Source organism: Saimiri boliviensis, chromosome 9 (genome assembly GCF_048565385.1).
Source record: "Saimiri boliviensis isolate mSaiBol1 chromosome 9, mSaiBol1.pri, whole genome shotgun sequence".
Taxonomy (NCBI): Eukaryota; Metazoa; Chordata; class Mammalia; order Primates; family Cebidae; genus Saimiri; species Saimiri boliviensis.
In genome coordinates, this window is record NC_133457.1 from 10,338,067 (window position 1) to 10,351,881 (window position 13,815).

A 13,815-nucleotide genomic window follows, 5' to 3' on the forward strand; every position below is an offset into this window, starting at 1 on the left:
TAATGTAAACCAAAAATAAAATTCTAAGCACCCCAACTGACTGAATGGCTTTCTCCTCTCAGCCAAGGGAATTCCAAGGAAACCTGAAAAATTAGCTGAGGCCATGATGGGAAGTGGAGGTCAGACATGCCTCATTATACTTTCTTCCCTTTGGAATTCAGGAAAAACTGACTGGCATTAACATTAAAACAGTGATCTTAGGACTGACAGAACAGACTGTTTGTAGTAACAAGATACCAAATTCCAACCTGACTCTAGTATAGCATCACATGACGGATAGCAGGCTCTGAAAAATATCAGAGTATTTCACCCAAAAATATATTTCTTTGATGTATTTTAAATGGTCCTGCAAAGCTATCTCTTGGAGAGGAAATTTACATACTACAGAGAATCCCATTGCGTTTCCAGGACATTCTGATCCTGGAGAGATTAGCTGAGAGTCTGGCACCTTTTAAATGTTTGAATAGGAAACATTTGCCATCTGTTACCTCTAAGGGCAGCCACTTTTCTGTACATAATGAGAACCTTGGTTTCCACAACCCATTATCTTAACCCAGACATTTCTTTCTGTTGATTGTGTGTCTTCAAATAATATTACTAACTCTTTCAATCGACTGCCAACCAGAAAATCTTTGAATCCACCTGTGGCCTGTAAGCGCTTGCTTTGAGTTGTCCCACCTTTCTAAACTGAAACAGTGTATACCTCACGTGTATTGACTGATGTTTTATAAAACTTACAAAACCAGGTTGTAACCCAACCACCTTGGGCACATGTTCTCAGGACCTCCTGAGGCTTTGTTGCCAGTCATGGTCCCCACATTTGGCTCAGAAGAAATCTCTTCAAATATTTTATAAAGTTTAGCTTTTTCATCAACAGTCGTTTCTGAACTTTGTATTATTTCTCCATTTGCTCATTCTTCAAGTAGAACAGTAAGTGTTTAAATTAAACCACTGGTACAGTTAATTCTCTATTATTACTCTTTTTAAAAAGATATGTCTTGTTATTTGAGTTTGTTTCTTTTCCCCCTCTAAAATTAACTTTAAGATCATTTTATTAAAATCCTTAATAAAGGATTTTATATTGTCTATGAAAAAATACAAAAATTAGCTGGGTGTGGTGGCAATTACATGCCTGTAATTGCAGCTACTTGGGAGGCTGAAGCATGAGAATCGCTTGAACTCAGGAGGCAGAGGTTGCAGTGAGCTGAGACTGCGCCACTGCACTCCAGCCTGGCAACAGAGTGAGACTCCATCTCAAAAAAAAAAAAAAAGAAGACATTATGCTGAGTGAACGAGCTAGACACATACTGTATGATTGTATTTATATAAAATGTCCAGAATAGGCAAATCAGTAAAGACAGTAGATTAGTGGTTGCCAAAGGAGGGGAAAATAAGGAGAGACTGATAGTGAAGTGAACATGATGATTTCATTTTTGAGTGATGAAAACATTCTGGAATTAGGTAGTGGTGATGGTTGGGCAACTTTTGAATATATTGCCAATCAGTGAACTGTATACCTTAAAGGCTGAATTTTACATATGGGTTATATCTTAATAAAAAAAATTTAAAGATAGGTAGTTCTACTTGGGGTGTCATGAGGAAAAAAAAACCTTGCATGATAGTAGAGAATGGTTAAGGAATATGAATTTTTTAATTTTTATGTACAAATGACTAATAAACATAAAATGAAAAGTAAAACATTGAGACGGAATATTTGCCTGTTGGCAGAGATGAAATTGTTAATTTCTTCATTGGCTGAAGTGTAGTCTAATGGTTATTCTAACATACTGGAACTGGTGAAGAGCAATTTGGAAATATATTTATTTCAGAAAGCCTTAATTTATGTCCTTCCGTAATGTGTTTCCATTTCTAGGAATTTATCATAAAGACACAGTTTGCCATGTAAAATAAAACTGTAAAGTAATAGTGATAACACAGAAAGATATTTCTGCTGCTAGGGAGAAAAATTAAAATGTATAATATATAAAATGAAACAGACCAATAGAAAGTTCACATTTATAAGGCTGAAGAGATATACTCTAAAATGTGAGCAGTAATCACCTCTTATTTGTGGGATTGTGTATAATATGTATTTTCTTGTTAATTTTTATCTGTGTTTTTTGTTTACTTTTTCTAAATATGCCATGCTAGAATTATTCATGTAATCAGAAAATAATAGAAAAGTTATTTAAAATAATACAGTTTCAAGTGTGGCGAAGCTTTCTGGCTTGTTTTTTGTTTGTTTTATTTGTGTGTTTGCATGTTTTGTGAGTGCCTTAGCAGAAATCAGATTAGAAAAGAAATTTTTTGGTTCTCCTATGACTACAGAGATTCATGAGAGATTCATGAAAAGTCTTCAATTCTGAACCCAGATTTCTCACTAGCTGCCCCTATGAGCTTCCTTCAGTGGGGCGTATAGTTTCAGGGTTTGACCAGTTGATTAGTTGGTAATTTTACAACATACACCATTGTAAATTAAACTATGGTGTATTTATCCCAAGATTCTTTTCTCTTCAAAATTGTGTATGTTAGGCCTTACAACTAAGATTCTATTGAGTGGAGTCCTTACTGATTTTTCAATTATGTTCCTCAGATGTAACAATTTTCTTCTCCCAATTTCCTAGACAGAATCATGAATAAACTGGAGGATAAGCAGGACCAGATGATACCATGAAGAGAAGTTTACAGGCCCTCTATTGCCAACTGTTAAGTAAGTTGACACTGCATGTCTTCTTTCCTAAATTATACCAATGTTGTTATTTGCTGAGTACCCAGAATTTACTTTTTGGATGAAGACCAGGGTTAAATCAGTGAAAGAGAACGGTAAAAATTCACTCTGCTTTATCTAGATGAAGTATCAAGCATTAAGTCATGCTAAGATCTCTGTTTTAATGTTAATGCTGGTCAGTTGTTCCTGAATTCCAAAGGGAAGTTTTAACATCAGTTATAGTTATAACTTGGACATCAGTTATAATATAAACTCCATTGTAATAATTCTAAATTGACATGTTAACCATAGTTAATTTGAGAATGAGTGTCCAAAAACATTATTGCCTTTGGTTTGGTGTTCTTCCAGGATGACCTTCTGTAGATTGCTCATGGAGAGGAAATTGCAGCCTGTATTTTCTGTATTTTAACACATAAAACCTGTTACCCTACAGCCTTTGGCTTGAAACGTTATGCATAGTTATAAATGGTTCTCAAATAACAAGTAGTAAAAATGTGACTTCTTGGTTTTGTGGTAGAATAAAGAGTGTTCAATTATGACTTTCTTTCTGCACATCGCTCATGTGTTTTGGGTATAGTGCCACAAAGCACCAATTGCCATGTAGTGATTGTACTTCCTTTGGGATTAGAATTGCTACTGAATGAATGTAAAAACCAACACCAGTTGGTGGGTTTGATGTTCCAGTTAACCCACTTAGGACAATAGGCATTACCCACTCCAGGTCAAACCAAAGCCAGTGAGTTGGAAAATTGTCATTGTTTGTCTCGTTCTTGCTAAGGTAAATGAAGTACCTATCTTTCACAGGCTGAGTGGCTCCTTGTTAACTTTTGTTGAGAGAATAAAATGGAAAGATACTGAGATGCAAATCACCAGTCAGCCAGCCCTTAGAATTTAGTAATTCAGCTTATGTTGTACCCCTAGTGCAAAGCTCTTTATCTAGAGACAGCATTCTGGCCGGGTGTTTTAATTGACTCATTTCTTCTGCTGAATTCTAATCCCTAAAACATATCACGTCAGCCTGTTTCAGCCTGGTGGAAAGTTGCCAAGTATTATAGGGACTCTTGCATGTTCGTTTTCCGTGTGTTCTGTGGGACTATCAGTTTGTTGCTTTTTAAAAAACGATAAGCTCGTTTGTTGCAGAATAGGCTTTAAAGATTGAAGAAGCAGTGTCATCAAGGAATGATTAACTCTGCCTTGATCGGAGACATAAGGAGGATAAATAGGATTTTACATCCACACATGCACACATACCCTTCAGAGAAGGGGAGGAAGGCCTTATCGCCAGAAAAACAAGAAATAAAGAACAACGGAGTAGATTTTGGAACAGCAAAATGTTTGTTGAGTTCACCTATGCTGATTGTATGCCCCAAAGTTTGCATAATATTTTAGGGTCATATGTTATTTGAAAGGCACCAGTAAATTATCCTGCAGTCCTGAGAGACAACTCTTATCCTATGATGAGGTCCATCCTCCTAAATTGAGTTACTATGAATGCTGAAGGGATTTCAAACATTATGTGGCTAGCTACAGAAATCAACTGTGTCTTAACAACTGCTGTTTGCAAAGCTTGCTGGGAAATGCAAATAACCCAGAACAGGTAGTTTCCCTGCTGAGGAGGTAGATAGTGGCCTTCACTAAACCACCCTGATTACTGATAAGAATATACACACGATATCTCCTATATGTCACTGGTCAGCTAGTTACTAAGTTAAGTGTGTATTAACACTGTCCATGAACAAAACGTTTTTAAGACATTTAGTTTATGTCTAAAATAGACTTGAGAAGTAACATCATCACATGCAATATGTTATTTTATATAACTCATATATTTTATATAACTCATAAAAATATATTAAAATATGGTATTTTTAATTGGGATAAAAAAACCATGATTGAGTATTCTGGTTTTTCATTGTTACATAACAAACTAGTCTAAAAGCTTGTGGCTTAAAGCAATAACATTTATTCTGCTCATGAATCTGTAATTTAAGCAGGGCTTAGCAGAGCCTACTGTCTTCACTGCAGAGTGTTTGAGACCAAGGCTGGAATGATTCCAATGGCTGAGGGCTCCCTGAGGCCTTCTTACATGGAAAGTTTCGGTTCCCCCACAACATGGTGGCTTCACAGTGGTCAGAATTCTTATATGGCAGCTACCAGTATGAGGTTTGGTCATACTTAGAAGCTTAGAAGACTTATTATGAATTTGGCTTGGAAATCCCAGAACAATAACTCATGCCACATTGTACTGTCTGAGGAAGTAAGACCAACAGTAATTCAGGCGAAGACGAACTAGGCTTCACCTCTCAAAGAGAAGAGTAGCAGTAGTTTTTAACAGTTATCTTTAGTCTACTACAAAGAATATCTATTTGCTAAAAACAATTACGGGTGGACATTAGCCAGTTCATAAGTCATTAATACAGAAGCTATACCCTCCTTAGTGCTTACTGTGCTCAAAGGATTTGCTGACAATTTACCTAAGTCTCCTCAGTTATTCCAGAGGCAAATGCTTCAAGATGAAGAAGTATTACAGATGGATAAGCAAGGACTGGCCCAGGGGACCCAGTGAGTTCAGGTCACAGCCATGTCTCTCCAACCCCTGCATATATGCCGTTTTCTTCATTCTGCCATGGTGCCCCACCACACAGAGGAAAAATCAGCAGTGTGGTCCCTCTGCTGTCCTTATAGCTAAGATAGGGATAGTTCTAGCCCATAAGCAGTAAATTTGCATCTTGGGAGTGATGTTAGGTGAGCGCTAGGGTTTGAATATTTGATCCTTCCAAGTCTAATGTTGAAATTTTATCCTGTTTTGGTAGTGGGGCTAAATGGAAGGTGTTTGGGTCATGGAATTGGTTCCCTCTTTAATAGATCAGGGCCCTCTCTGGGAGAGGGGAAGTGAGCAAGTTCTAGCTCTTTTGGTTCCCTTGAGAGATCGTCCAAGAACTTGTTGTTTAAAAGAATCTGGCACCTCCCCCGACCTTGCTTCTAATCTCTCACCATGTGATCTCTGCACATACTGGCTCCCCTTTACCCTCCACCAACATTGGAAGCACCTGGAGGCCCTCATTAGATGCAGATGCTAGTGCCATGCTTCCTGTTTAGCCTGCAGAACTGTGAGCCTAATAAACCTCTTTTCTTTATGAATTACTCAGCCTCAGATATTTCTTTATAGCATCACTAAACAGACTAAGACAGTAAGACCAAAATAAAAAGATGCTTTTAAGATCACTGAATCATAATCAATGGTCATTGAGGCCTTCATGTGCCCAGCTGGGGCTAAGAGGTGCAGTCTTTGGCAGGCAAAGCTATTGAGGTTTTAATTGTTTACTTTTGTTACAACTGATTATCTTGGCCTTTGTTTTTATTTCCTGAGCTCTACTCCACAATGCATACTGAGTGTTTCATCTCACTGGCTTTAGCCCTTTCAGAAAGTTTAACACATTTTATATGATGTCTTGTAAAGCTGAAAGCTTGAGTATGAGGGTGGTGATGAGAACCTTTATGGTTATATAAAAACCAGGATACTGTCATTCATTTTTCTTTCTGAGACCTAAGTAATCAATTAGGTGTTAGTGCCAAGATACGTGGTTTTTTGAGACAGCAGACAAGTTCAGATCCTAGTTTTACCACCTTCTAGGTGGCTTGCCTTAGGTAAGTTACTTAAACCTCAGTGAGCCCTAGATGTAAAATGGGATGTGATCACTCTCTACCTGAGATGGTACTGAGTGAGATGACATGCCATATAGATGTCCTACATAAATACCAGCTTTCTTACTGGCTTTCCTGCCTGAAAACATGAGTACAGCCTAACCAGAAGCTCTGCTCTAACATTTGTGCGGGACTTTCTGGTTCACAAAGCATTTTCTCATAATTTGGTCCTCACAACGATCTTAAAAGGCAAGTTGGGGCATTATTATTTACCTCATTCTACAGAGAAAGGAGTTGACATCATCAAGACTGCCTTTGCCAAGCCACATCACAGTTTTTTGAAAAATTTTTTAATAATGGAAGGTAAAGAGCATCATCACAACCCCTTCAGAGCATGCCACTGCTCAGAAGGGTCTGAATATGAGTCTTATGTTAACAGAAGTGGTATTTGCTTGGATACTGTATATTGAAAAATTGTTGTGCTACTTTGTTAAGAATTTTTACATATCAATATTTATTCAAATCAGAGTGGTTTAAATACCTAGAATTAAGCAGTGATTATGCTTTGTAACTTCAGTGTTTGCTATACACTTAGGCATTTGAATTTCTTAAATCATGCACTCTGTTGTTACACTAGTACACCCTGCTTGCTCATTCATGCACGCTTTGCATCTACTGATCTGTGTCAAGTCACACAAAATAATTTTTTTTTCTACCCAGAGAACTGTCGCTATCTTAGGAAAAGGAGGAGAAGAAGGAAAAAAATAAATGCTGGTGTGGACTGGGACCCCTAGACTATAGAATTTAGAAGGAAAATACACCCCTTTTCTGCCATCTTTACTTGGGGCATGGAGATTATATCTCTGTCTCAGATTTGAATTATATGTATGTATACACGCAAACACACAAATCCATGTTACCTGCCTCTCTAGATTTTTCTAGGCATAATGAGAAGCTGCTTGGAAGTTCATTTCCACTTGAAACCTATTTTCTGATGGGGTGGTCTGCTTCCCTTGTGATCTCTGGAGCTGAGCAGAATCCTTGATGACACTTTAAAGTGACAGAACTCTGAGAGAACTCTGTGGTGCCTTTTCAATTCTAACCATTTCTTCTTGCCTACTAGCTGCCCAGTGACTTTATTCTTTCTTCCAGTCACTTCTTAAACTAGAAGTATCCACATAGTTATATCTTCTGCAAGGGATTAACATTTTCCCTCTCATTTCCTTCTTCCATGCTTATCCTTGTCCCATATTAGACCCAAAGCCCCCAACATGCTACTCTCTCATCTCAGATGTCCTCCTGTGGTCTGTGATCTGAAGTTCTCATGTATTCCATTGAGATATAAAGCAATTTGACTAAACTAAATAATCCCAAGATGTACTCACTGGTTAAGGAGAGTTAAGGAGCTCCTCCCTCCTTAGCTCTCAGAGATATTTGCATTTTGAAGAGATTTGATATTGTTTTAAACAGCATTGAGTACAGTAGTTTAAAGAGGTAAACCCCGGGCCTGCCCACTTCTCTGGATCTCCCCAAGTCATGGTCAGGAATCTTCGTTTTTCCCTTTCTGGATCATTTTTCTCTTTTTTCTTTCTTTTCTTTTTGTCTAGCTAACACCGGAAATTATCTTCTTATGCAGTATCTACACCTTTGTATCATCACCATCCAACCAGATTTTGCGACCCCAAATACATGAAGCCATCCTTGACTTGCCTTCTGCCCTACCCTGGATGCATTTGGGGACTAGTTCCCATTGAATTTAACACATGAATTCATTCATGTCTCTGCATCCCCATTGTCTCAGCTTTAGAGAACAGCTTCCTATGTTCTTTCCTGGACCATTTTAATAGTCCTCTGCTTTTTGTCCTATTTTCAGGCCTCCTCCTTCTGATTCATCTTCCCATTGCTGCCATATTAGCTACTTGTCATCTGATCATCTTTCCAGGGCTTTGCATTACCAAAAGCAGCAGTTCTCATAATGGGGTCCAAAAACCTCTGGGGACTCCTGAAGCCTTTACAAGAAGTCTGTGAGGCCCTTCTTTTTCCAAGTATACATAATTATAAAGCCAGATTTTTTTTCCCTTATACTGTACTTCAACCAAAATAACATATCTCAACAGATTGAACGCAGAAGCTGATAAGAGAAACAGCTGTCTTTCGTAAGTCAGACACTAAAGATATTTACAAAAATATTAAAAAAATGCCATCCTTCTGATTTTTTGCATTAGAAAATGTTTTTTCATTAAAAATGCTATTTGTTAACAGTAATGAGTGTTATTTTTAATGAGTTAATATTTTTTGTTTTCAAGCTTTAAGTATAGTAAATACCAGTAGTTATAACCCGTATTTTAAAAAGTTCTTTTGGGAGTCCTCAATAAATTTTAAGAGTATGAAGGAGTCATGAGACCAAAATGTTTGAGATCCTCTGACCTAAAGGACGAATCTTAAATTCCTTAGCTTAGTGTTAGAGTCATTAGTCCCAGGCTACCTTTTCAACCTCATCGCTTATCCCCTCTCCCTTTCATATTCCTCCTCCCTAACTCATGCATATATACCACACAGTTCTACCCAGTAGCCACCCACAATGTGCTGCATAACACATACTTTATCCACCACAAAATATTTATCTCTGATTATACATGTGCTTGTTTTCTTTTCATCTAGCTTCTCAGGCATGGGAATTATATTTCATCATCCGTTCCTTTGTTGCCAGTCTAATCGGGAGCTTGATTCATAATGGGACCCATAAATGTTTTATTTAATTACCATATTTCATCAAGTCTAAGATGCTATTAGTTGTAAGATACACTGTTATTTTATGAACCGCTAAAAAAGACAAAATGTTGCTTAAGTTATCACACATTATCAATTACATCTTACAGTCTGGAAACACATGTAGAGAAAAAATACAGAATTATTAGGGTGGATTGTGGCTAAGTGGGAAATGTAATTTCTGAGCCTCTTCCACTAAATTCTTCAGGATCAAGTCTCAGCAAACCCATGTGTAGTTCAAGCTCACACCCTAGGTGGGCCTCATGGAACAAAAGAATTTCCCTTTAGAAACGAGAGAGTTTCAAGGAGCTGGCCATCTCTAGCTGAAGCTGGCTCTTGTATTTTGTCTTCATGATTTGTTTCTCCTGATAAGTGAGAGGAAATTTTTTCTACAATTAAGGAAGGAGAGTTGATACGAGTTATAAATGATACAGTATTTAGGTTCAAACAAATTTTGACTTCAAAAATATATGATCTTTTAGATGTTACAGGCAATCACACAGATACTGCCATTCTGTATACGTAAGAGTCGTTTCCCTAGTGTGAGGAGATGAACAGAACTTCACCATTCTTTATGAGGTATTCGTTTCCTCCTCTTCTTTCCCAGTGACGTCGTCTTCCCTTGTGTTTTACACCACTTGCTCGCAACCTTCATAGACAGTGATTAAGACTGCTTGAGTTCAAGTCTTGGCTTATCACAAATTAATTTCATCCTTTTCCATCCAAAACATACCATTGCTAAATAGCTGCTGGGCTTTGTGTCACCCACCCCTTTACAAATTCATCATTCCTGAGCTATCGAAAACCCATTGCTCTTGAGAAAATAAAACAGCATGGTTCATCCAGTTGCAAAGGCCAGTTCATCAGCCTGCAGTTCTCTTGTGCTACCAGCAGTGGCTGCAATAACAATAATGACACTTGCGGTCATCAGTTGACCTTATGGATATTGGAGGTCATCAATGTCATTGACACTAAAATTCAGTAATTTAGACTGGATTAACTTCATTGGCTTTTATCAGTGTTTCCAAAATCTGGCTGTACACTAGAATCACCTTGGGAACATTTTAACAAATCCCCTTGCCCAGACTCCATCCCAGAGCAATTAAATCAAAATCTATGGGCATGGAACTAGAGTATCCAGTGATTCCAATCGGCAACCAGGGCTGAGATCACTGGCTTCAGTCTCTGGTTCTTAAACTTGAGTGCACAACAGAATCACATCGAGGGCTTATTTAAACACTGATCACTGGGCCCACCCCCAGAGTTTCTCATTCAGTAGATCTGGGGTTGAGCCAAGAATTACGTGTCTAAGTCTCTAGTAATGTTGAAGCTTTGGTCCAGAGACTTTGAGAATCACTGTTGTAGACTTATGAAGGGCTATCCTGGAGCAGGAGATGCTTTTAACTTCCCTACCTCACTTGGGCTACATGATGGTGAAATGAATTCTGGAATAAAACCAGAATCAGTTAGGAAGGAGAATGGAGAGAAAGTGTCAGGGAAGGAGGCAGCAGAATCCCTCTCAAATGTTGTGGGATTAGGAACTGTTAGAACTTAGTTTCATGTTATTCTTTAGAATGTCCTGGAAATTAGTTTTTACTCTGTTTTAAGAATGAGAAGGGCACAAGGAACGGGCTGGCCAGGATTATAAAGCAGAAGGAAAACACCTTTTTGAGTAAGCCTTGGTCTTGACTTTATTGCAGCCGTCTCATTTTAGAGCTTGATTTTATAAGGCTATTTATTTTCCTTATGTTGCATAATTATTTTGCAAATCAAAAATTAGAGACTTTTGGGGGGTGCTTAATTATAAAACGATTTGCAAATGTTCTCTAGGGAGAATAGGTCTCTTTGCTTCTGAAGGGTAAGTCGTTCTTACAAAAAATTTGAGGAAGTGACTCTTTCCAAGGTGATATTAACTCCGGAAGTTTAGGCATACCAAGTCCTTAAAAGTGTCATGTTGATTTAATGTATGTTATGTTTTAGGTTGTGATTTTAAATTTACAAAAGTCAGCAATTCTCTTCTGCAGATAAAACGAAACTTTAAAGACATTCTCATTGTAAACAATGCCAGTGGGGACTGAAGAATAAATATTTTAAAGAAATTCAGCTTTATGAATTTGAGTACATTCCATTACACTGTTGGCAGAAGAGTGTAGATGAGGGAAGTTGTGCTCATGACTTAGGAGAGCTGTTCATTTATGTAAATTAAAATGTTAACCCTTAATGAGTAAATTCAATTTTCTCTATGAAAGTATTTTTGCTAAAATATATGGTGGGAGAAAGCATAGAATTCCGGACTCTCACGTTTCTTACTAGTTAAACGACTGCGCCGAGTGCTTCACCTCCCAGAGTTCCCTCGTTGTCCTCAACTACAATGCACAGATGACCATTATAATGTCTACCTTGAGGATTGTTGTGAGAGTTAAATGGGTAGGGTTTAAAACATTTCACGTGTTGAAGCGCCTTTCAAAAATGGGTTGTTGCTGTATTACTATCCTTAAATAACATTACTTTTGTTGTAATACTGTAAACAAATCTTATTTTTGTTTGGTAACTCTTACCTATTTTTTTTAAAAAAAGAAATGTGAAAGGTAGTCTAGATGTCCTTACCCAGATTTGAATTGAGTAGAATGCTCATTAATACACATAAACCTCATGAATTGGAGTTATTTTAACAGAGAACTATCTTGTTTGTTAAGATCTGGTAAAATTCTGGGAGGTTTTTTGAGGAAGGGAAATTCAAACCGAATTTTTAATGAAAAACAGGGCTTTTCCCCAGCAATTTCATGACGTCTTTGTAATATCTGAAACATTTTTGAAGCATTTAAGACTGGCCTTTATGTATGTGATGGACAGTGGAGATTATTCAAGCTAGGACCCCAAAAGCCCCCCATACCCAAGATACGTTGCCTTTGCAGCATCTTTCTTATCTCCCTCTCCTGTTCATCCATTTCCCTTCCCTTCCTTTGGGTCATTTGCATCACCAAACTTTCTCATATCTTTACCCCTCCCCTCAGAAGTTTTCCAGCCTTTCTCCTCAAGGGAATCAATTATCTGCCGCAAGTATCTTAGCAGCTCTTGGAAGACAAATCATTTGCCTTTATTCTGACTGTACCAGGATATCACTCAGCTGTGAGCTGTGGGCAGCCTCATTGCTCATTTCCTCCAGAGCATCTTCATCAGTTTCCCTGTCTGTTAAATGGGTATTTGTATTAGTTTCCTGTGGCTTTTTTTTTTTTTTAATGAGACAGAATTTTGTTCTTTTTGTTCAAGCTGGAGTACAATGACGTGATCTTGGCTCACTGTAACCTCCACCTCCTGGGTTGAAGTGATTCTCCTGCCTCATCTTCTGAGTAGCTGGGATTACGGGTGCACGCCACCATGCCTGGCTAATTTTGTGTTTTTAGTAGAGTTGGAATTTCACCACCTTGGCCAGGCTGGTCTTGAACTCCTGACCTCCAGTAATCCATGAGACTCGGCCTCCCAAAGTGCTAGGATTATGGGCATGAACCACTGCCCCTGGCCTCCTGTGGCTTCTATAACAAATTACCACAAACTTTGTGGCTTAAAATAGCAGAATTTTTTTTCACAGTTCTAGAGGCCAGAAGTCCAAAATCAGGGAGTTGTGGGAGCCATACTCTCCCTAAAGGCTCTAAGGCTGCAATCTCTGCCTCCATTTTATATGGCCTTCTCCTCTTTTCTGTGTATCTCTCCTCCGTTCGTAATTGGATTTAAGTCACACTTGGATAATCTATCATTAGCTCATCCCAAGATGCTTAATTGTAGCTGCAAAGACCATTTTTTCCCAGCAAGATTATATTCAGAGGTTTCAGGGTTAAGATGTGGATATGTCCCTTGGGAGATTACCATTCCATCGACTACACTGTGATATTGCTATTCTTCATAGATTTATTAATGTAAGTACATAGCACACTTAGCATAATGCCCAGTTCAGAATAGGTGCTCAGTAAGTGGAGGGTATAGGCCAAGGAATAAGTAGAGAGTGAAGAGACAGAACCATGAGTTTATACAGTTTTTTGAAGAAGTTTAATCATAAAGTGAGAACAAGAGAAGGCTGGAACAAGCAGGGATGGAGAGCTGATTTTATAAGACTATTTTAAAGACCAGCATGTTGAGCTGGTCAGAGAGCTCTGAGCTGAGTGCTATAGGCATGCGAACTTAGATATGTGCTGTAAGTATGTGAGGACTGAGTGCTATAGGCATGTGAACTTCAGATGAGGTGAGATGCACACTGATGGGCAGGAACCGCTCTACACATGATTACTGTGCTCACATGTAGCACTGGTGCACGGGGTCTCTTTCCTGCCCTTGCCAACCAGTGCCAGTGCTAGATGCATGATTGTACCATGTTTAATGAGAAGAGGCAAGTGAGAATCCCCTGTCATGTGGTCAGTGAGTCAGATTAACACTGAGTGTAAGCACTTTGAGATAAGAGTGTAATATGTTCTCTCAAAGTTACACAACTGTTTCACCACAGAGCAGAGCCCAGTCTCTGCGCTGGCAGCACAAGGTCAACTAATTATACAGTAGCTCAGGAGAGATCCCCAGAACCCTCTAAGATGAAAAAAAAATGCAGCAGTTTGCTTTGAAATTCCTTGGTTAGATGAAGAAATTAGAATGTGCCCACTTTGCCCAAATGGCAGAGAAACAAGCGT

At 38.4% G+C, this 13,815-nt stretch overlaps 1 protein-coding gene across 7 annotated transcripts in view; it reads left to right on the plus strand.

The window, feature by feature from the left end:
- The window catches only part of TMEM108 (transmembrane protein 108), a 332,433-nt gene that overhangs the window by 183,006 nt on the left and 135,612 nt on the right, over window positions 1-13,815 (plus strand). For 6 of the 7 annotated variants that reach the window (XM_010335802.2, XM_074405463.1, XM_003925070.4 and 3 more), the window contains one exon: window positions 2,625-2,710. In XM_010335802.2, coding sequence (XP_010334104.1) covers window positions 2,671-2,710 — 40 coding nt within the window. In that variant the 5' untranslated portion in view covers window positions 2,625-2,670. The remainder of the gene's footprint in view (window positions 1-2,624; window positions 2,711-13,815) is intronic. The other variant, XM_010335799.3, reaches the window with a different exon arrangement.